General features: G+C 42.8%; 1 protein-coding gene across 1 annotated transcript in view; it reads left to right on the top strand.

The window, feature by feature from the left end:
- MGAT4B (alpha-1,3-mannosyl-glycoprotein 4-beta-N-acetylglucosaminyltransferase B) overlaps positions 1-22,127 on the top strand; it is a 178,298-nt gene extending 156,171 nt beyond the window's left edge. The window contains exons 11-15 of the mRNA XM_061617321.1: positions 508-701; positions 7,779-7,857; positions 8,685-8,772; positions 19,990-20,102; positions 21,079-22,127. Of these exons, the coding sequence (XP_061473305.1) occupies positions 508-701; positions 7,779-7,857; positions 8,685-8,772; positions 19,990-20,102; positions 21,079-21,102 (498 nt within the window). The 3' untranslated portion in view covers positions 21,103-22,127. The remainder of the gene's footprint in view (positions 1-507; positions 702-7,778; positions 7,858-8,684; positions 8,773-19,989; positions 20,103-21,078) is intronic.
- The last annotated feature ends 1,858 nt before the right edge of the window (positions 22,128-23,985 follow it).

The raw sequence follows: 23,985 nt of genomic DNA, 5'->3' as shown, positions 1-23,985 counted from the left end.
AGGGGAGGCAAGGCTGGATCCCATATTAGATGGGAAGCCAGTGTAGATATTTAAGGAGAGGCATCACAGAGCCTGAGAGACTCTGAATGATGAGAGAGGTGAATGATAGTAATGAGAGGGCTGACTTGTGACAACACAAGCATAATGGAGAGGAAAATGTAATGGTATTAAAGGCAGGAAATGACTGGACTTTCTTGCTGGGGTGTATTTTCACAATGTGCAGGCAGAATTGGCATCACTTGGTGATGGACTGAATGTACAGAGCAAAGCAGGATGAGGAAACACAGATAAAGCCAAGGCTTTGTGAAGCCTGATCAACAGCCTGTTAACTGGCACAAGGAAAACATATAAGGAGAGTGAGGCTGGGGAGGAAAGATTTATAGTGCCTTAATTAAACCAGCCCCACCACTGCCCATGCATCAGAATTGTGGCATTTCTATAAAAATGCAATGAGAGTAGGTTATACATTTTTCTTTAAATAGTTTTGCTTTTATCTTCTATATTGAGGACAAAGATTTTGGAAAGCAAGCACTTCGAAAAGAACATGTCAACCCTCCTGCAGAAGTAAGCACCAGTCTGAAAACCTACCAGCACTTCTCCTTGGAGAAAGCATATCTGAGGGAAGATTTCTTCTGGGCATTTACCCCCACAGCGGGTGACTTCATACGCTTTCGTTTCTTTAAGCCACTACGCATTGAACGGTAAGTATGTGGGGATTTTTGGAAGCAAAGAGTGGGAAAGATTAGCTTGACATTTAAAAGTCACTCATTCCCTCTCCCCTGTGGTAAAACAGAGTTCATCTGAAAGGCAGGTTGCATCTCATTCATTCATTGCCTTACTTGTCCCACTTACTGTCTTTTAGCTTTCAGTTCTTTCTGCTCAGCCTTACAGATAGTAAGCTAAAGCACAGATAAAATAATTGCTTTACTCAAAGTTACAAAAGAAATCTTGCCCGAGTCTCATTGGTTCCCAAGTCACCTTCATATCATCTTGCTTTCTATTAGGGCATGTCTAAGTTTTGTTTAATGTTTTGGTTCTGAAACCAATATAGCTATCTGAATGGTGTGTGTAGTCAAGACTGGAGAGGTCTCAGGAATGTTCAGCTTGTGTGTATTTTCCTTCCCTCAGTGGCTTCATGATTGTCTTGAGTAAGGTTTTCCCCATTGTGATACTGCTAAGAAAATGTCGCTACTGAACCTGGAAGGCATTGTGATGTGAGAGAGATTGAGCCACACCCTTCCAGCTCCTGGAACAACCTGTAATGAAGGGCAAATGGCTTGGTATGAGACAGGTGGTTCAGCTATGGAGACACAAAGAGAGCCTTAACCTGAACTGCTCTCTGTTGTTTCAGACTTGGGCTGGGACCTGCATACACAGATCTATATTCACTAATAGGCAAAAAACCTTGCAGTTTAAGAACATACCTATAGCCCACAGATATTTCTATCAAACTTTTAAAAGCAGGGAAATTGGGCAGCTATAGTGAATGCACCAGGGGAGCAGGAGACCTGAACTCCTCTCTGAGATATTGGACTGCCCTACAAATTGGTCAAAATGCAAACACCATTTGGGTTGGTCTTTCACAGTCCAATCCAGAGAGGAGTTTAGGTCTCCTGCTCCCCTGGTGCATTCACTATAGCTGCCCAATTTCCCTGCTTTTTAAAGTTTGATAAAAATATCTGTGGGCTTATAGGTACATTCTTAAACTGCAAGGTTTTTTGCCTATTAGTGAATTTTCCTGCTTTTTAATCCAGGAGGTAAGAAATGGGATCCTGTGCAAGCTTGCTGAGAATGGATTGATCACTTGCATGGTTATTGAGTTCAGTGGGATTTACTCCCCTGCAATCATGCTTAGGATAGGTAAAACTGACCAGGGGGGAGGGGGGGCTGGAGTGGCCAGGGGAGGAGGAAGAAGGAAGAGGGGAGGGGAGGAGGATGGTAGAGAAGAGGGGAAGGAGGGAAAAGGCAGGTCTGATCATTTGCAGGCTTATAGAGTTCAATGGTATTTACTTCCGTGCAATCATGCTTAAGATAGGTAAAACTGAGCATTGGGAGGAGGATGGGGATGGGGATGGGGAGGGAGGGGCAAAGGAAGGGGGAGGGAAGAGGCAAGAGGGAGGGAATAGGAGGGAGGAGAAGGGAGGGAATAGGAGGGAGGAGAAGGGAGAGTGGGTTTGATTGTTTGCATACTTTTTGAGTTCAATGGGATTTATTTCTGTGCAATCATGTTTGAAAATGGAAATGGACTGCCTTCAAGTCAATCCTGACTTATATTGACCCTATGAATAGGGTTTTCATGGTAAACAGTATTCAGATATTGTTTTACCATTGCCTTCCTCTGAGGCTGAGAGGCAGTGACTGGCCCAAGGTTGCCCAGTGAGCTTCATGGCTGTGTGGGGATTTGAACCCTGGTCTCCCAGGTCACAGTCCAACACTGACCTGGGGGAGGAGCAGGAAGGGGAGGGGGAGGAGATTGGGTGGGTGGGTACTGGGCAGAAGGGAAGCCCTTTTCCTTTATTTATTATTTGATTTATATCCCGCCCTTCCTCCCAGCAGTAGCCCAGGGCGGCAAACAGAAACAATAAAAACGCTTTAAAACATCATAAAAAGACCTTAAAATACATTAAAACAAAACAAAAACATTTTTAAAAAAGCCTTCAAACATCTTTTTTTTAAAAAAGGGTTAAAAACATTATTAAAGAAAACATATTAAAAGCAATTCTAACACAGACGCAGACTGGGATAGGTCTCAACTTAAAAGGCTTATTAAAAGAGGAAAAGTCTTCAAAAGGTCCCAAAAAGATAGCAGAGAGCAAAAGGAAAACATTGTGAACAGTATCACTGTTTTTCAGCGTTTCCCCCCACCTTTTTATTTTACAGCAGGCACATGTAGCCTCCCACCCAAATTTAAAACAAAGCTGTCCCTGGCCACATCCACACCAGGCCTCTATTACACTTTGGACAATCATTATTTATTTATCTATTTATTTAGTCTATTTATATACCGCCCCATAGCCGAAGCTCTCTGGGCGGTTTACAATAACTAAAAACATTAAAAACAAATATACAAATTTAAAAACATCTTTTAAAAACAATTTAAAACAATTTATCATGGCTTCTCTCAAAGAATCCTGGGAAGTGTAGTTAGTGAAGGGTGCTGAGAGTTGCTAGGAGACGCCCTGTTCCTCTCACAGACCTTCAATCAGAGTGGCTGACTGTTAACCCTTCTCTCAGGGGAATAGGCGTCTCCTCTTAGCACCCTTCACAAACTACACTTCCCAGGATTCTTTGAGGGAAGCCATGACTGTCTCAAGTGAAATCAAGTCTGGCATGGGTGTGGCCCCCTGATTAGCCAGGCCCAGCAGCTGTGAGGCTTTTAGAACACTGACAGTTGGTTCTTATTGAGCATGCCCCACATTATCATAGGCTTCCAGCCAAAATTTCTTAAATTAATTAAAAAATCAGCCAGGCATTTTTTTTTAACTTTTAAACTGCAGAAGATGAAGGTCAGAGTATGGGGCAAGGTCAGTATCATGGTTACAGGTACTCTGTGAACATGGCTGATTTTTAATGAATTTCAACAGATTATGAGAACTCTCAGTGAAAAAAGTCCAAAAGGGCTGAGGTTTTTTTTCTCTCTTTTTAGACTTTGAACTCTCGATTCTCTCTGACTGTTTTGTGTATCGCCAGGAAAATTGAGAGGGTTGTTAAGCAAGCGTTTCTGAGTTTAGTACTATAAGTTTTGCAAGGTTTTGTTTTGAAATGAGCTTATGGGAAGCATCAGAATGGCATGGGGGGTATTTTCAATTTAACATTGCGGAATGTGAAAAACCCACGCTGGCTATAGTATACAGCCACTCTCATGGCTGTATAATGAGGAAGGGAAGCTTAAGATGTGACATGTAAGGCTATCTGCCCATTCTTTTTCTCACATGTATACCATGCAGACTTGCAGAGTTGAACTGCTTTCAAACAGATGGTGTGAGAGCCCCTGTGGACATATGTGCAGGGAAACCCGTTGATGCTTGCTTCAGTTTGAGGTGCGCTGCTCTTAGAGTTAAGGACCTTAATGGTTGCCTCCTCCAGTATGCCCTTCCCCACATGCTTAAATCATTATCAGAGGTTTTGTCCTATTGTTTGAAGTTTAGAAAGTAGGAATAAGAGTTGGGGCCTTTGTGGCTCTGGCACTTGTAGATTATCCTCCCTAGGAAGGTTTGTCTAGCTTCTTCATTGTTTGGGTCCAGGGAGTGGTTAATGCCCCACTCCAGGAGAGAGTTATGCCCACTGCCTTGAAGAAGGCAGTCATGCAGCTCTTCTTGAAGAGGTCCTCCCTGGATCCAGAGATTTTAGAAAACTACTGTCCAATCTCCAATATTCCCTTCCTGGGCAAGGTGGTTGTGTGGGCGGTGGCTGACCAGCTGCAGGCATGCCTAGAGGAAGCAGATTATCTAGATCCATTCCAGTCGGGCTTCCAGCCCGGTTTCAGCCCAGAAACATCCTTGATTAATGACCTTGATCAGGAGAGAGATGGGGGCATTGTGACCCTGTTGGTTCTCCTTGACTTCTTAGCAGCTTTTGACGCAAGTGTCCATGGTGTTCTTCTGGAGCGAATGAAGGGGGTGGGAGTTGGAGGTACTGTATTGCAGAGGTTCAGCTCCTACCTGCAGGGCCACTACCAGAAAGTAGTACTAGGAGATTGTTGTTCACCTCTGTGACTTTGGGGCTGTGGGGTCACACAAGGGTCCATACTGTCTCTTATGCTATTTAATATCTATATGAAACCACCAGGAGATGTCATCCAGGGATTTGGAGCACGGTGCCATCATTATGCTGCTCACACTGCTCAGTCTCACCATTCCATCTGAACCAGGAGAGGCTGTGAAGGTGTTGGACAGGTGTCTGGAGGCAGTGATGGGCTGGATGGGGGCTAATAAATTGAGGCTGAACTCTGTGCTGTGGGTTCAGGAGGCACCCTCTGTTTTAACTTAAATGCCTCCCGAAAACCTTTCTGTTCTGTCAGGCTTTTGCAGGCAATTAAGAAGATGCTTTTTTCACAACAGTTGACCTTTGTTTTTATTGTATTTTTAATGTTTTTATTCTAGGGTGGTTGTTTTGTAACGTGTTGTAAACCGCTTTGATGTTTTTAACAAAATAACGGTATACAAATATTTTTATAAACAAATAAATAAATAATGTGTTTGACCTGTTCTGGGACAGAACAGGTTCGTAGTCTGGAAGTACTTCTCGGTTCCAACTTGACACTAGAGTCCCAAGTGGCTTCTATGGCTAGGAGTGCTTATGCCAGCTGAGATTGATTTGCCAGCTGTTGCTGTTCCTGGACTGGGATAGCCTGGCCTCAGTTGTCCATGCTCTGGTGACTACCCATCTGGACTGCTGTAATGTGCTGTATATGCAGCTGCCCTTGAAGACAGTCCAGAAGCTGCTGCTAGTGTAGAATGCAACTGCTAGACTGGTAGGTGGGGCAGCCCACTGGCACTGCATGTTACTGGTCTTGAAAGTGCTGCCCTGGCTTCCAGTGAGCTACTGGGCCCAATTCATGGTATTAGTATCAACATATAAAGCCCTAAATGACTTGGGACCCAAGTATCTAAAAGACTGCCTTCCTCAGTATCAAACATCTCAGACCCTATGACTGGCAGGTGAGGCCTTCTTGGTGGTGCCACCATTGGCGGCTCCCTCTTTGATGTTGACCCATGCCAAGGTCTTTTCAGTGGTGGCTTCCCATTTGTGGAATGCCCTCCCCAATGAGGTGAGTCTGTCTCTGTTACTATTGACTTTCAGGAGAAATTTACCCAGGAATTTGATGGCTGAAGGAGACTATGCCTGACAAGGAGAGCACTGGATGAATTCACTGGATGAATTTTTTAAAATTGTAATTGAGCTCTTAAAATATCTTTAACTGTTTTAGAATGCTTTGATTTCTGTTGTCAACCTGTTTTGTTGATGTGTTTGCTACCCTGGACTCCTTTCGGAAGAAGGGCAAGATATATATTCAATGAATAATACATTTGTTATTGTTATATCATCATCATCCCTCAGCCATATAGTGAGAATCTGGCTTTGGGGATTTGGTAGATTGATTTGTAGGCCTTACTCTTATGTGTTCTGCTGTTTTGATTGTTTAGGTCACATAGCATTTGTAGGGTTTAAGTCATTTTATTAGAATTGTGGTTTGTTTTAATTTGACTTTCTGTGAATCAAAGTGTTTTTCTTCAGAAAAGGTTATTAATTAAGTTCATTCCTGTAGCTCATTCAAACATCCTTCCATGTTGACTTCGGTAAACCTTTACAACCTTCCTTTGATTCAGGCTTAGCTTTGGAAAGTGCTGATCTCTGCTTGAGAACGATAGTATGGTTTCGGGAATAAGGTCTGCCTGTTTTTGAGTGTGCTGCTTACAGATAAAATGGCACAGTGACCACAGTTTTACAAAGGCAGAAACTACATTTTCTTGGGACTCCCTCAAAGAACCTGGAGAGAGGATCTTATTAGGGAAGGCATGTGTTCCTGTTTCTACTTCCTTATCTGTTGTGTAACCAGGACCATCTGAGGACATTTCCATTTTATTGGACAAGATCCCTTGGGCTCTCTCCTCACTCCAGTCCTAGTTTCCCAAGTGGCTGTTGGACACCTACTCCCATTAAATTCCTTGGGTCTTCTTCTGTCCTGAGACTTGATTAAATATCCTACTGTTCTTCAACCTTGGGTCCCCAGATGTTGTTGGACTACAACTCCCATATCCTTCGTCATTGGCTAAGCTGACTAGAGTTGATGGGAGTTGTAGTCTAATAACATCTGGCGGCTCAAGGTTGAAGAACAGTGGACTAGTCTGTACCTTGAATCTACTCATTTATACTAATGCTACATTTTGGACTGATGCATTGAAGTTATCAAAAAGGAAGGGCCTTCTATGTTTTCCTTGGGGTTTACTCAAGGCCAGAATACAGTGGTATGCATTTCTCGGAATGATAGGGCTGTGCCTCTTCTTCTTTTCCTCCAGAACTGATTGTTTTACATTTGTGGCCCCTGCTCTTGGTCTAAGATGCGTAGTTTCTCTATCCTATGGCCCTCCAGATGTTATTGGACTCCCATGGCCAATGATCTGTGGATCTTGAGTGGGAGAATTCTGTTGCACTCATGTTCTTGTGTCTGAGCTTCCCATAGGCACCTAGTTAGCCACTTAATAGTGGACTAGATGGGCCTTTGGTCTGATCCAGCAGGGCTCTCCTTGTTTTCTTATAAAGGGACTTGTAGCCTAGCAACATCTGGAGGGCTACAGGTTGCGCATCCCTAGTCTACAACTTAAATCACGCCTATGGGAACCAAGGGGAAGATTAAATGTGGTCTCTGGAAATCCATCTGTTGGTCTGTTAAATTTCCCTGAGCATTTAATGTTCAGAGGTTTGTTTGTTTTGTTAAGGTGGAAACATCTTGTCTGTGTGATTTTATCCTTCCCAGAATCCATTCAAAATGCATATAGAATTCTTCTCCAGTTTGGTATAGCTGAACTGCTCTCACCACGAGTGGATAATTGCACTTCTTGCTTCTATTCATTCAGATGCAGTGGAGTGCTTAATTTGCAAGTGCAATCAAACAATCAAATCGTAATTGGTTGTTTGTGCACATAGAGCTGTCTTTCTCTCAGAGTGGGCTTACTGTGGGAGGAGAACCACCTGTTGGGTAAGTTCGTGCCTGGTCGGGTCCTTTTGTGATTATCCGCTATGAATTTGTGTATTAATTGTTGGTTCCTGTCGCACAGGTTTTTCTTCCGCAGTGGCAACATTGAACACCCCGAAGACAAACTCTTCAACACAACCGTGGAAGTCTTGCCCTTTGACGTAAGTTTGCTGAGCTTATGGCAGAAGTTTAGGTGAGATGGGAGACTGAAAGTAATGCTTCTCCAAAGACCTCTGGAATACCAGTTGCTGGGAAGTAACATCAGGGGAGGGCTATTGCCCTCTTGTTTGGCCACAAGATAGGAAATGGGATGCTGGACTTGATAGGGCTTTGGTCTGATCCAGCAGTACTTTTCTTACATTTTTAGGAAGGAACCCCTTTTGAAGAGCAGATGATAGTATGTAACATGATGTCTTTCTGCTTGTGCATGATAAAGGTTGTGATTCATTCTTAAACCTTTCGCATAGTCTTGGCAAGGTAATACTGTAGCCATTATGATCTCCCAGAGCCATAGGTGATTGTTAGCATTAGCATTTTGAAGGCATCATGGGTGTAAGAGATTATAACTCAGATTTCCATTACTTTGTGGTTGGATATCATTACAAGAGTATCTGTCTTGGATCAGAGGCTTAGCAATGAGAGCTTCTGAGAAACCTGTGCCACATAATCTGAATCCAAATTCTGATTCCTAAGGCATTATTCCAAAACCTAGAAGCCAGCCTGTTTAGTCATTCGCTGTTTAAGGTACACAGCCCGTAGCACGAAAAAGACAGGCTGAGTCTGATCCTTACTACATATACTTGTATAGACTTTTATGGGTCCCTGAAAGCACAGAGAAGGTCTTCTAACAACCTTGTATGTGTCTGTGTCTGAAAACATAAACATTGCCTGGTGCTTTACAGTCATAGTGGTTCAAGTTGTACCCACAGCAGGCTGCCTAAATCCTTGTTGCTGGCTTTTTGCAAAGATCTTCTGTTTTCCTGCTCAGAGTCTCCAGTCAGATAAGGAAGCCCTGCAGGAGGGAAGAGCAACAGCATTCAAGTACCACAGGACATCTGACGGCTATATACAGATAGGTAAATTGCTGGTTCAAGGCAAACAGTAGCCTGCTGTTTGTGGATAATACACTGTGTATGTTGCTGTACAGATAGTATAGTTACACAGAGAGTGATGGCAGAGAAGGCTTGAAGGGTAGGGCAAGCGTATTCTGAATTAATTAGCATTTTCCCCCGCTTGACCTGGAATTTAGAGTAAAAGTCATTCACTTAGAACACACGTGAAAGTTTTGTTATTTTCCAGGGGTTAGAATTTGCATATATCTTTGTTTTAAAGACTTTGCTGAGAATGATTTGGTAGGCTAACACTGTGCAAATGCTGTCAACACTGTAGAGACCAGGAAGTCTGGATAAACCTGAAGGACAGAAACGGGAGCCGGCTTACAGTTAATCTGATACTGTTCTCTGGGGTAGTTTTAAAAAAAGTATTTTCTCTTTAGTTCTGTTTTTAACTACACTAATGTGGAAACACAGTGGAGCCTGCTTTCATATAATGACTTTTTCAGATTGGAGCTGTGCCAGTCTGTGGCAGATACTATTTACTGATCCTGCTGCTCTTTCTGAGCAGCTTCCACCATCATCCCCCCACCTCACATTCCTAAAACAGTTGCAGGGATTTTGTCAGCAAATGGTAACAGGTGTGCATCTTTCTACCTGTTGGGTGCTTGCAGCCAGTGGCCATTTCCTGGCTGCTTCCATTACCCAGGTTTTCTGAACACAATAGGAAACCATGCTAGGGTGGCACTTATGTCCTTCTGGCCCAGTAGCTCTTTCTTTATTATTTATTTCTTTATTATTTTATATATATCCAACCCTTCCCGTAGGAGCCTTGGGTGGCAAACAAAAGCACTAAAAATGCTTTAAAACATCATAAAAACAGATTAATATATATTAAAACACAACAACCATTAAAACATATTAAAACAAAACATATTTTAAAAACATTTTTTTTAAAAAAAGAGGAGGTTTAAAAATATATTAAAACGCAATTCCAACACAGACACAAACTGGGATAAGGTGTCTACTTAAAAGGCTTGTTGAAAGAGGAAGGTCTTCAGTAGGCACCAAAAAGATAACAGAGATGGTTCCTGTCTAATATTTAAGGGGACGGAATTCCAAAGGGTAGGTGCCACTACACTAAAGGTCCGTTTCCTATGGTGTGCAGAACAGACCTTCTGATAAGACGGTATCTGCAGGAGGCCCTCACCTGCAGAGCACAGTGATCGTCTGGGTATCTAAGGGATAAGATGGTCTTTCAGGTATCCTGGTCCCAAGCTGTGTAGGGCTTTGTACACCAAAACTAAAATTTTGAACTTAGCCCGGTAGCTAATAGGTAGCCAGTGCAGTTCTTTAAGCAGCGGGGTAACACATTGGTGATACCCTGCCCCAGTGAGCAGTCTCACTGCCACATTTTGCACCAGCTGCAGCTCCCAGATCAACCTCAAGGGTAGTCCCATATGCAGCACATTACAATAATCTAGCCTAGAGGTTACCAATGCATGGACAACAGTGGTCAGGCTATCCCAGTCCAGAAACGGCCACAGCTGGTAAAATACACTCCAAACCACTGAGGTCACCTGGGCCTCTAGCGACAAAGATGGATCCAGGAGCACACCCAGACTACGGACCTGCTCTTTCAGAGGGAGTACAACCCCATCCAAAGCAGGCAACTGACCAATTATCCAAACTCGAGAACCACCAACCCACAGCGTCTCCGTCTTGCTAGGATTCAGACTCAGTTTATTGGCCCTCATCCAACCCACCACTGAGTCCAGTCACAAGTCCAGGGCTTGCACAGCCTCTCCCGATTCAGTTGTTACAGAGAAATAGAGTTGGGTATCATCAGCGTACTGCTGACACTTCACCCCATATTTGCTGATGACCACCCCCAGGGGTTTCATATAGATGTTAAACAGCATGGAGGACAAGATGGTACCCTGAGGCACCCCACAGCACAACTGCCAGGGGGCAAAAGACAATTGCCCAATGGTATTTTCTGAAAACGAGCCTGGAGATAGGATCAGAACCATGGTAAAACTGCCTCCAATACCCATCTCACCAAGTCGGCCCAGAAGGATCTAAGAGTACTTGCAATTGCTGCGCCATAGCCTCTCAATCACCTTTCCTCAGAAGGGGGTATTTGTGACTGGGTGGTAGTTGATGCAAAACAGTGGGTCCAGGGTGGGCTTTTTCAGGAGCAGTTGAATCACTGCCTCTTTCAGGGTGGCTGGAACCACTCCCTCCTGCAATGATGCATCGACCACACCCTGGATCCACTGGGTCAAGCCCCCTTGGCAAGCTTTAATAAGCCAAGAAGGGCAAGGGTTGAGAGGACACTTGCTGGCCGCATCATCACAAGCACCTTGGCTATGTCATCAGGCTGCATCAACTGAAACCGTTCCCAAGAAGTTGCAGCAGATGGTGCACTGGACACCTCATTGGGGACTACAGTAGATGTGGATGAGGCATCAAGATTGCTATGGAGGCAAGCAACTTTACTCTCAAACTTCCTTGCAGCCAATTCACAGTGGGCCTCCAAAGGGTCTAAAACTCAATTTCCTGGAGTTGATGTCAACAGACTTCTGACAATAGGGAAAAGCTCCACTGGACAGCTACTTGAGGTGATGGTGGCAGACTTCTTTCAGATCTGAAAGGGGTTGGGGAAAGGAGGCGGCGGAAGGGGGATGTTTTGTATTTAAAAAGGTACAAGATCTGCAGTGAATAATCAAAAACAAAAAAGGAGTGGGAACTGTAATATCAGAAGTGGTCCTCAGCCTGTTGTTCCGTTATGTGAATTTGAGAATTTCTTGAGTGTAGAAAGTAAATATCATAGTTGCACTTTTTAACTAGCGTGCACATTCTTGGTTTGCTAGACTTGCTTAAGCCTCATTTAGCACCAATGCATTGTACAGAATACTGAAATTAACAGGGGCCCAGCCCAGAGGGTTTACAGGCCTCTTCAAAATAGGCTTTTGGGATTTGAATATGAGGATTTGTGAATACAAAATACATGTGCTATAATTTGAACTACATCCACATGTATATTTAGTTGTCTGTCGTGTTGAAATACACATGAGTAGAAATCTGATCCTTTCCCAGTCACTACTCACTTGTAATTTAAAGTCTCATTGAAGGGGCTCTGAGGGAAGATAGTACAATATGTTAAGAGGAGGAAGGGTTTAAGTGGTGGCAAGAAAAACAGATTCTGGTAGCTCGGGAAAGGCTTTGCACAACTTGATATGGAGTTCTGAAGGTGCAGGAGGTGCCTGAAACTGGTGAAAACAGGAAGTGTTTTCTCGGGCCTAGAAAATTCCACACTAGCTTCAGCAGGAGAGGGAAACCAAAGTGGAGTGATATTAAAACATGCTTGTGCTAACAGGAGAAAGAATCACAGGACAGGAGAGACGCAGAGCAAATGAAAGAGCTAGGATTTGATGCAGAAAGCAGTTGGGTGCCAGTGGTGACTTGAGGAGGGAGGGTACATGACTATACAGGCTAGAGCAGGTGGGAGGGGAAATTGTACCAAAGGCTGACACGAGAGGGGTAAGACTGCAAGCATATTGTTCAAGAAGGAAGTTATAGTAGACTCACTGAGACAGGAATTGAATGGAAATGATGGTTTTAGCAAGAAGAAAATGATTGATTGGAGAGATGTTGAAGAGGAAAAAGAGGCAGTGCATAGTAATGACTTAGATATTAGAAAGACAGAAGATGATTCCCTACCATTTTTAAGATGGCTTCTCACTTAATGTGGTACATGCAGGTGTAGATTTCAACAGTACTGGATATCCATACATCTCTTCAGCTGGGGGGAACTTCTTGTTCCATATTGCTTCTGCTTGAAAATGCATTTGAAATAAGTACTGTCCAAGTGAGTTGTACTGTGAAGTGCTCCTATTTAGGGTTCCTGCTGGCAATCATGACTTCTTTAAGGATATTGAATTCCATTCTTGGGCCCTTCAGATTTAGATACTCAGCATTCTCAGTCCTCATTGGGAAGTCGAGGGGTGTATGTGTGGGTAGCCCTTTATGTGTTTTTTTCTGAATCTTTGATAACGTCCTCTTGAGTGTGACTAGTGGATTTACCACTTAAGGATCAGTACAAAGAGAATGAATTCACTATTAGTTTGTGTATGTAATGATATTATATGATGAAGCAGTGCCACCTACTGGACAGCTGCAGCTTTGCGTAACAAAAACCACCTGACACATTTTTTGAGCTCACTTCTTTAGGGGAGGTGATAGTAAAATTGCATGGTCATTGTTGCATGATAGCTTGGTGCTGTCATATTGCTTGGCAGTCTGTTACTGTCATGGTTTTGTCTTTTCTGGAGGCTGCTCCCACCTCTTGAAATCTGCCATTTGGGGCTAAGAAGTACTGAGGGCAAAGGCAGTGCTCTGTCATTATATGTAGTGTATTCAGAATTATAGTTAGATTTCCCAATAATATTTATTTATTATTACATGTATATCCCTCCCTTCTTCACAAAAGGAGCGCAGGGTTGCAAACAAAACTAAAAAAAACTAAAAGCATCAATTGTTTATACAGATTCAGACTGGGATAAATATATCTACTTAAAAGGCTTGTTGAAAGAGGAAGGTCTTCAGTAGGCCCTGAAGTATATATTTTTCATATTTTAATAAAAGCTACATCTTTCCTCTTGGGCAAGATGTTTTCTCTTTCAGAAAAACCTTGGTGTGGGGGTATGCTTTAACTTGGATTTCTGCACTGAGCATGGTGTTGGACTCTAGCTTTATAGATCTCTTCCAAATCTACTATTCTATGATTTTGTGGTGCAGTACAGGGCATAACTCATTCACAAAGCCACTGTTACTACTGTAGGTTTGTTAGCTGTTAGAAAAGACAGTCAGTGCCTAAAAATGAGGCAGAAGGGAAAGCCAAACACAGTAGGCTGCCTGCACTTCAAACAGCTACACTGAGCTAGTCGGAGGTTGTTTCTTGGTGAGTTATTGCAGGGAAAACACCATATATTCAAATGTGGCAGATGGCATTTTAGTGTTAACATTACTGCGCCAGTCTTACCATACATGTTTTAGGTGATGAGCAGCAAGTAGAGCAATAATATTGTGTGACCTAACTTGAAAATCTAGTTGTATGATTTCACACAAGGTGTAGCTTTTATAAACTAAGCCAGCTTATGGAATGGGGAGTGGAATCTTTTTTTTTAATGAGCACATGCAGTTAGAGCCAGTCCTATAAATTGAAAATGGGAGTCAATTTTAGCTAGCTCCAACTATTAACTTCTCTAAAAGCAGAAGATGGCGGCTTAGAAACCACAGTTGTGACTACTGTAGTGAAATGTGTCTAAGTTAGATGTACAGTAAAGAAAGAGTTAACTTTCTCTAGAGGGTATTACCATGGTCGATACCATCGACCATAGTATCCTTCTGGGGAGACTAGCTGAGTTGGGAGTGGGAGGGACTGCATTGCGGTGGTTCCGCTCCTGCTTGGCAGGTCGCCTCCAGAAGGTGGTGCTCGGGGAACATTGCTCGGCACCCTGGACTCTCCAGTATGGGGTTCCGCAGGGGTCAGTTCTGTCCCCCATGCTGTTCAACATCTACATGAAACCGTTGGGTGCGGTCATCCGGAGCTTTGGAGTGCGTTGCCGTCAGTATGCTGATGACACGCAGCTCTATTTCTGCTTTTCATCCTCTTCAGGTGAGGCTGTCAATGTGCTGAACTGGTGCCTGGCTGCGACAATGGACTGGATGAGGGCTAATAAACTGAGGCTCAATCCAGACATGACTGAGATGCTGCTAATGGGTGGTTCTTCTGACCAGATGGTGGATGTCCAACCTGTTCTGGATGGGGTCGCACTCCCCCTGAAGGAGCAGGTTCGTAGCTTGGGGGTTCTCCTAGAACCATCTCTGTCACTTGAGGCTCAGGTAGCCTCGGTGGCACGGAGTGCCTTCTACCAGCTTCGGTTGGTGGCCCAACTACGTCCCTATCTGGACAGGGATAACCTGGCTTCAGTTGTCCATGCTCTGGTAACCTCCAAATTAGATTACTCCAATGCACTCTACGTGGGGCTGCCTTTGAAGACGGTTCGGAAACTGCAGCTTGTGCAAAATGCAGCGGCCAGATTGGTAACAGGGACCAGATGGTCCGAACATAGAATACTGATTCTGGCCCGCTTGCATTGGCTTCCTGTATGTTTCCAAGCTCAATTCAAGGTGCTGGTTTTGACCTATAAAGCCTTACACGGCTTGAGACCACAATACCTGATGGAACGCCTCTCCCAATACAAACCCACCCGTACACTACGGTCAAGATCAAAGGCCCTCCTCCGGGTGCCTACTCCAAGGGAAGGTCAGAGGGTGGCAACAAGGGAGAGGGCCTTCTCAGTGGTGGCCCCCAAATTATGGAATGAGCTTGCTGACGAGGTGCGCCTGGCACCAACACTGTTATCTTTTCGGCGCCAGGTCAAGACTTTCCTCTTCTCCCAGGCATTTCAGCATGTGTTTTAAATTGCTTTTATATTGTTTTAAATTTTAAAATTGTGTTTTAAATTGTTTTTAAAATACGTGTTTTAAATTGTGTATATGTTTTAATGTTTTTGATTACTGTAAACCGCCCAGAGAGCTTTGGCTATGGGGCGGTATACAAGTGCAATAAATAAATAAATAAATAAATACACATCCTAGGGAGAGCTAGACTGATTTAGTTAGTTAGTGTTGTGTGTGCTGGGTGAGGCCTAGCACAGAACAAGCTCAGATGTTTTACTATTTTAAGAATTGTTAAATAAAGAAGCTCTATTTTATCCTCGGTCTCATCCTGATCAATATAACATTGTGTCAGAAGTTAAGAAATCCTCATATTGTCTCCAGAGTAGCACAACTCCTAGCACAACTGAAACAAAACAAAACAAAAAAAGGAAAGCAATGGCAAAGTTTTCCCCACCAGAGGCCTTTGATTTCACCTGGCCTGCAACGTGGCCAGATTGGAAGCAGAGGTTTTTCAGATACTGCATTGCTACAAAACTGAATGAAGAAATTCAGGTATGTTCCTTGATTATGCCATGGGCCAGCAAACAGCAGATATTTAAATAATTTGAGTTTGCTGCTGCAGAGGACCAGGATGATTATCTCCTAGTCCTGGGGAAATTTGATGAATATTTTGTGCCAAAGAAAAATCTCATTCATGAGAGGGCATGCTTTCACCAGAGAGATCAGAAACTAGGGGCATCTGCAGAGGCCTACATAAAATGGCTGCATGAGAAAGCTGATGAATGTGCTTTTGGGGACACAAGGAGTGAAATGCTCAGAGACTGATTCATAGTGAGAATTTTGGATAAAGACGTGTCCTAGAAGCTGCAGGTGGAGTCCAATCTCACTTTGGAGATGGCTGTAGAGATAAGAAACTCAGAGCTTATAAAAGGCCAGGGTGCTTTAAAAGGGCTGCAAGAAATAGCCGAGAAACACCTGCACAAATGGAAACCCCAAACTCCAAAATACCAGAAACAAATATACAGCCAAACATCTAATGCTCAAATAAAAGCCCCAAGATGCACATGATGTGGGAAAGGGCATACACAAAGAGCAGTCTGTTCTGCAAAGGCTGCAGAATGCCACAAATGTAAGAACATATGCCATTTTGCAGCTATGTGCCACACTAGAATGGTGAGCAAAACTGTGGAGCAGCACAAAACTCAAGAACAATTTTTTGTGGGTCCAGTCACCTGGGTGGGAAATTTCACAGATCCTTGGGAAGTATCACTACAAATCAGTGGGCTCTCAATAAAGTTTAAAATAGACACTGGTACAGATGTCAGCATAATTTCTGAGTCTATTTACAAGTCTTTCTCTAACCTGCCTAGTCTCCAGCAGACAACAGTTTTAACTGGTCTTAGAGGACAGAATCTAAATCGCATGGGATACTTCATAGCAAGAACCTGCTGCAGAGACAATGACTATGACTTTAAAGTCTATGTGATCTGTGCAAAGACTAATAATCTAACCTGAGACGTTGCAACTATGATGGGGTTGGTGAAACATTTAGATGAATGTTCCGCAGAAATTCCCAACACAGTTGGAACTTTGAAGACATCACCAGTACAGATAAGGCTCAAAGAGGACTGTACCTTATGCTATTCACACTGCCAGAACAATATCTGTTCCATTGCTACCAAAACTAAAGGCAGAACTAGATAGAATGGTTCGCTGTGGAGTCATAGAACCTATCACAGAACCTACTGATTGGTGTGCAGCAATGGTTCCAGTACCAAAGAAGGACAAAGCAGTACACATATGTGTGGATCTAAAACAACTAAAAAAAGCTGTCAAACGGGAAAAGTACATTCTTTCTACTGTGGATGATATCCTGCCACAGTTAACAGATGCCCACATATTTTCACTGCTTGATGCTGCAAATAGATTCTGGCAGATCTGCCTAGCTACCAGCACTGCTAAATTGACTAAGTTCATCACTCTGTTTGGGAGATACTTCTTCAAGAGATCGCCATTTGGAATTTCAAGTGCACCTGAGCTGTTTCAGAGAGGAATGTTGGGGCTGTTACAACACCTGGAAGGTGTTTCAGTGTTCATGGACATTGTGTTGGTATGTGGTGCCGTAATGGCAGAACACAATGAAAGACTGGCCAAAGTTTTAGCAACAGTAAAGGCAACATGGTTAAGACTCAACAACAGCAAATGCATCTCACGCCAGAAAGAGCTTACATATCTTGGGCACTGCATAAATGAACATGGTGTGAGCCCGGATCCTAAGAAAGTAGAAGCCATTTCCGTAATCAAGCCTCCAGACTCCATGACAGGACTGAAAATATTTTTTGGCATGGTACATTATTTGGGACACCTATTGCCAAATTTGGCAGAGAAACTACACCCATTAAATACACTTTTGAAAGCAGATAGCACATGGTGCTGGGTCCAAGCCAAGAAAAGGCCACCTCAGCCATGAAAAAACTCTTAAGAGAGGCTCCAGTACTAGCAGATGGTAGTGAGTGCTGATGCCAGTATTTATGGCCTGGGAGGAATACTACTCCAAAAGCATGATGGAGAGTTGAAGCCAGTGGCCTGTTTCTCAAGAACACTAACAGAAGCTGAGACCTGGTACACTCAGATAGAAAAGGCTGCTGTGTGGGTTTGTGAAAAATTCTCAGAATATCTCTTTGGTCTAGAATAATTTATACTCTATACAGACCATAAACCCTTGGTACCATTGATCAATTGCAAAGTCCTGGATCGAGTACCAGTACGATGTCAGTGACTCCTTTTATGCATGATGAGGTATAATTTTCAAGCAGAATGCAGACAAGGCAAGACTCTTGTAGCAGACACACTGTCAAGAAATCCACTGGAAACTCCAGACCCCAAAACAACCAAGTTAGTTGAAGCAATCAAAGTCTATGTAAATCTTCTACAAGCTTCTAAACCAATATTTACCACGCTCCTTCAAACGTATTCAACTAGCTGCCAGCACTGACCCAGACCTTGCAACGGTGCTGAAATTTGTCAGAACTCGTTGGCCATTGTACATGTCTGAAGTGACAACTAACCTTAAACATTTCTTTGCAGAAAAGGGAAGCCTTATGGAGTTGGAAGGAACAGTCCTATTTGGTGCTAGAATTGTCATTCCTGCTACAATGTGACAGGAAATATTGGAAAAACGCCATGAAGATCATCAAGGAATCACTAAGTGCAGAGAACGTGCAAGAATGACTATTTGGTGGCCATGAATGGGGCAAGGCCTCAAGGCAGTAATAGCAAACTGTGAGTTTTGCCAGACAAATAAACCTTCACAAGGGAAGGAACCACTCATTATCACTTCATTGCCAGATAGACCATGGAAGAGAGTAGGAACAGACATCTGTAAGTTACAAGGACAAAAGTACTTAGCCGCAATAGACTATTTCTCCAGATACATAGAGATTGCATACATGCCTGATTCAACAAGCTCAACTGATCAGTTGGCTGAAGAACATCTTTTCCAGATGGGGATGCAAATAATGGACCACAATTTGCAGGGAAGGAGTTTACTTTGTTCACAAAGAAATATGACTTTTGTCACATTACAGCCAATCCCCACTACCCGCAAGCCAATAGGGAAGCAGAGAGAGCAGTACAAACAAAAGGAGTTTTATGTCAGGAAGATCCCTTCCTAGCAACAGCAAAGCTACAGAGCAACACCTATCAATGCAATGAAGTGCAGTCCTGCATAAATAAGGGGAAGACAATTAAGAACACAAATTCCAACCTTACAAGCAAATTTGTATTCTAAGTGGCCTGATTTGGGAAAAGTCCATGTCACAGACATGGCTAAAAGAAACTACAAATATTACTATGAGAGACATTATGGAGTGAGGACACTTCCAAAATCACAACCTGGTTCACAAGTACGACTGAAACTAGATGACCAGAAAGGATGGTCTGAACCAGCAACAGTCCAGAGTCAAACTCAAACTCCAAGATCATACTTTGTCACTACTAACAATGGAACATTCCCAAGGAACAGGAGGCATCTACAGCTGGTTCTGAAACCACAACCAATTTCACAGCAAAGTGAGAATTCAGAGACAGAAATGCCAGAAGAGCAGAATTTATTGCCAGAACAATCTCAAAAAGCCAAGAACAAAGAACTGACAATTTTTTTGTGAGCAAGCATCACCTGCCAAAGACAATCTTGAAAGACTCTTGAAAGTCAGAAGAGAGTGACATCCAGAGGAAGAGTAATTAAAAAACCAGGCTATAGAGACTAAATGTTATTCTACACAACGTTTGTTGATAGTTAAAAAATACAAAATAAGTTAGAACTCAAAAGAAAGGGAAATGTAGTGAAATGTGTCTTTAAGTTAGATGCACAGTAAATAAAGAGTTAACTTTCTCTAGAGGGTATTACATACCCTAGGGAGAGCTAGACTGGTTTAGTTAGTGTTGTGTGTACTGAGTGAGGCCTAGCACAGAACAAGCTCAGATGTTTTACTTTTTCAAGAATTGTTAAATAAAGAAGCTCTATTTTATCCTCGGTCTCATCCTGATCAGTATAACAACTACATCTCGCATTTCAAGCAGCACACCTTTGTTTGAATGCAGAGGCTCCAGTGCTTGTCTTGGCATTTCTAGGTGTGACTTCTTGCACTGGAGCTGGCGCATAAGAATGATCCCCTTTCACCAGAGAGACCCCTGAGCGCAGTGGTGTTGCTGTCAGTAAGAGCTGCTGAGACTTGTCCTGAAGCCATCTTTTTTTTTGTCCTTGTGCAGGTTCCTTTTCAAAGGGCATTGCTGAAGGAGAAGTGGACCCTTCCTTTGGGCCTCTGGAAGCAATACGACTGACCATTCAGACTGACTCTCCTGTATGGATCATCTTGAGTGAGGTATGTTTGTTATTGAGTGAGGTCATGTTTTCCGGGGGGACCTCCTTTGCAGGGGTGTTGATAGCAGTGGCTCCCACCTAGCATTTCCCCCAACTGACCTGTCTAGGCAGAACATTTAGCAGGAATTCCTCATCCCCAAAATCCTTCAGATGTACATTCTTCTAGATAACAGCAACCTCTTACAGCTATATGCCCTGTCTTAGGTTTAATGGTGCCCACTGTATCCCCTTTGGTTGAAGGATTACCTAGCAGCAGCTGTGAGGTGCCATTTAAGATTTCCTATAACACCCCAGGCCCGCCTGAACTAGCATCTCTCTGCAGTACAGTGGAAAATGTTTAAGTAGTGGCTTGTAAGCACCACTGCCAGGGGCCAAGCACAGATGGCAGTTGGCGATGCAGCTTGTAGAGGTCTAGCAGCTGTCAGAGGTTGCCAGGTGCTCAGACTGGGCCTGTTGCCAGAGATGCATTTGAGAAGTAAATGTAGTTGTTGGCCACAGTCATCCACAGAGATAGGCATTGCTTTCTGACTATCACATTCACAGGAGCATTTATCTCACCCCCACTGGTTTATGTATAAGAGACCTACCTCAATAAGCCAAAAGGCAGAGTGTGACTTTGCTTGAAAGATGCAACACGCTCTCAATGACCAGATGTGGTCTTTAATGTATTTGATTGATGCATGGGGTTTGTGAGGTAAACCAACAGATTTTGTAAAAGAGAAGCTTAGTAATCAGATTCTCTAGACAGCAGTTGCACCTGCACGCTGGTGTGTTGTTATGTCTACCAGTAAAATCCCTCCCCTTCGCATACGGAGAGATTCTGTATTATGATTTGCTTGAGGTGTGGTTTCACAAACAAATTCTTTTCTTTTGCAGTTTGCTTTAAATAGGGTGATGTTCAATAGTGCAAACAATGAAGAACAGATTTACCGAGCTCCGTCTTTTTTTTTTTTTTTTGCTAATTCATGTACTTTCAGATATTCCTGAAGAAAGCCGACTGAACTCAAAGAGACAGGGATAATGCACAGTGTGACTATTAGCTCTTCCTCTCCTCTATGAAACTGCAGACATAGCAGAATACGAGGCAGCCTACTCAAAAGGCGCGGGCATAAGGGCACCTGCTGCTTCAAGAACAGGAAGACAAAGTTGGTGGTGAAACTTGGCAGGGCCGTAGTGTTTCTGGACCACACTTACTAGGAGAAGAGAAGCTCTTTTCATGCATGGGTGCTGGACTGAATTGAAAGGAGCAGCACTAATGCAGGTCTGTCTTGGATCTAGCTGCCTGTGCAGCTGCAAAAAGACGACCTTGAACATTAACTTTCTGTGTAACAGATTTGTTCTTTTTTGTTCCCTTGAGCAAGAACCACCCGATTCCCCTGCCTCTTCCTTCCTTCTCTCTCCCCCCCAACTCCCCCCCCCCCGGTGTCAATTCCTGAATGTATCGCTAAAGGGTGCATTTAGAAATACGGGTTTAAGGAGGGTGAAGGCTGAGAGGGCAGCTCAGTTGTCAAGCTCTTATAAGCTGTTCAAGAAGTGCTGAGGCATTTGGGGGGGGACAGCAGACCCCACGGGCTGCTCCAGACCACAGCCGAGGGTTAAATATGAGGGGTATCTGATTGAAGGAAAAAAGAGATTTACGAAGGTGACAGAATGGCAGGGAAATTTTTAAAAAACCACACTGTGCCTGCCAGGGTTGTACATGTGCCCTTCACACAATACAGTTCCTGTTGAAGTCTCCAGTGTCTTCATGCCTTGAGAATGAGTGCAAAAGTCCATCCTTTTAAATCCATATCTGTTATTTACTGGTTGGTGTAACTTTTGAAGAAGAAAAAACGTAGGCCAGTTCTCCAATGGTAGGAATTAGAGTAATTTCATACAAAAAAAAAACCCCAATGTCTCTAGCTATACACTGGAATGCATTATACTACTTTAATGTGCTGTATTTTTTATTATTGGATACATTTGATTTTTAAGTATATCTATATAAAATATATATTAAAATGTGCACTGTAAATTTTTAATTCAATTTAAAGTAGTATGCTTTATTTTACTTGCTCTTCCATTAAGCAGGAAAGTCTGGAAAACTGAAAACATTATTTTAAGGGATACTAGAAGCATGTGAATGACATGTTTTCTGTATAAAAGCCAAGACAGATCTTGCAGTGGGGAAGATTTCTATTTAAACCGAAACCTACAGACACTTTCTCTGCACAACAGTCTATTCAGCACACTGGCCATTAACCTTTTCAAACTGCATATTTTGGTCCTATGCCAATGTTTTCCCTAAAGCTATCCACCAAGATTAAAAACATACATGTTCTGTATGATCTAGTACAGATATGGTTTATATTTCATCTTTCCTGTCCCAGTTTAAGTTTTCCCTCTTCTTGTTAAGGTTTATCTGGGCAAGAAACAAGATTAAAACTTATGCAAATAGAGATGGGTATACTTACATACAAGTCAGTATACAGATGAACTTTGTAGGCATGTTGATTCGCTTAAGTTTTCCTATTCAGGAGAGCAGAAAACAGCAAGAGCTGCTTTGCCATTTGTATCAGAAGCTATGCTAATCACTGGGTAGGTACTCTATGTACTTCTAGAAGAAGGGTGTTCAGAAGGTAGATCCAAATCTGATGGTAGATCTGAAAGGGGTTTAGACTCTCAGTTTACTATTAGCAACAAAAAAGCACACCCTCTCTCCCTCACCCCTTTTTTCTAAGTTTAGTAGCTGGAACAAAGAAAGCTTGCAGGAAAACCCAGAGTGGATTTATCTCTGAAGGACTTGTGAACTCAGTGTAGAAACTGAATGTGTGTTTAGTTCCCCCCTCCTCCATTTTCACACAAGGCTCAGGGACCTACTAAAAAGAAGATCCTGCTATGCTGATGTCTGCCCACCTCTGTTCCAGAAGATGCACACTCTGGCTTCAACTCTGGGGTGAGGCTTAGCCTTGGCTTGTGTTCTTTTTGAATGTGATGGAATTGAGTGTGGACTCTTAACTATGACAGCTGAGCCAACACATCTATTGTCTATCTTTGAAATCTGGCCAACAGCTGTGCAAAATCTTGTCAAACAGTTTATATGCCTGCTCGCTTCATATAACAGTTGTAAGGCAAAGAAATTGTAATAGTACCTTATAAAAAAAGTAATAGCCAGCTTTTAAGTTTTAGCATGTGAATTAAAAATGACAAAATGATTTTTAAAATCTATCCCCACAGTGAGCTTGAGAAATAGTCAAGCAATTAATCTGAACCACAGAAGAACAAAATATAAGTACTTCATCAGCTCACTTTCTTGGATAGGGGAACTATTAATACCATTTAATCAAGTAACTGGACTAAAGCAATATTCTAGGCTCAAGTTGGCAATCAGATTTTAAATAGACAGTACTGTAATATGCTGTAATATGTAAGGGAATGACCACTTCAAAAGTATAGGTCACAATATGATATGATTATTCATTACTGCAACCAGAATGATACCAGTTTCGCTTTGAATGATAGTTCTGTGCACAAATGCAAACAAAAGGGTGCATATTATTGTGACCAAATCAAAGGCAGCCTTCACATAGGTGAACCATTGATGCTCACTACTGAGAGGAACAAATAGAAAGCGGGACCATGGAAAGAAGGCTGAGGAGAAATTGGAGTAAAAATACTGCCATTTGCATGTAGGAAGGTTCTGCTTTGCCTGAAATATTGAGAAGTTGCTGCCGGTCAGAGAAGACAATACTGGGTGGGCTACATGTACCAATGGTCTGACCGAGTATAAGGCAGCCTCATGATTGTAAGCTGGAGCACAAATAGAAAGCGGGACCATGGAAAGAAGGCTGAGGAGAAATTGGAGTAAAAATACTGCCATTTGCATGTAGGAAGGTTCTGCTTTG

Source organism: Rhineura floridana, chromosome 3 (genome assembly GCF_030035675.1).
Source record: "Rhineura floridana isolate rRhiFlo1 chromosome 3, rRhiFlo1.hap2, whole genome shotgun sequence".
Classification (NCBI taxonomy): Eukaryota; Metazoa; Chordata; class Lepidosauria; order Squamata; family Rhineuridae; genus Rhineura; species Rhineura floridana.
The sequence above is the reverse complement of the archived record's forward strand: the minus strand, read 5'-3'. Positions and strand labels throughout refer to the sequence as shown.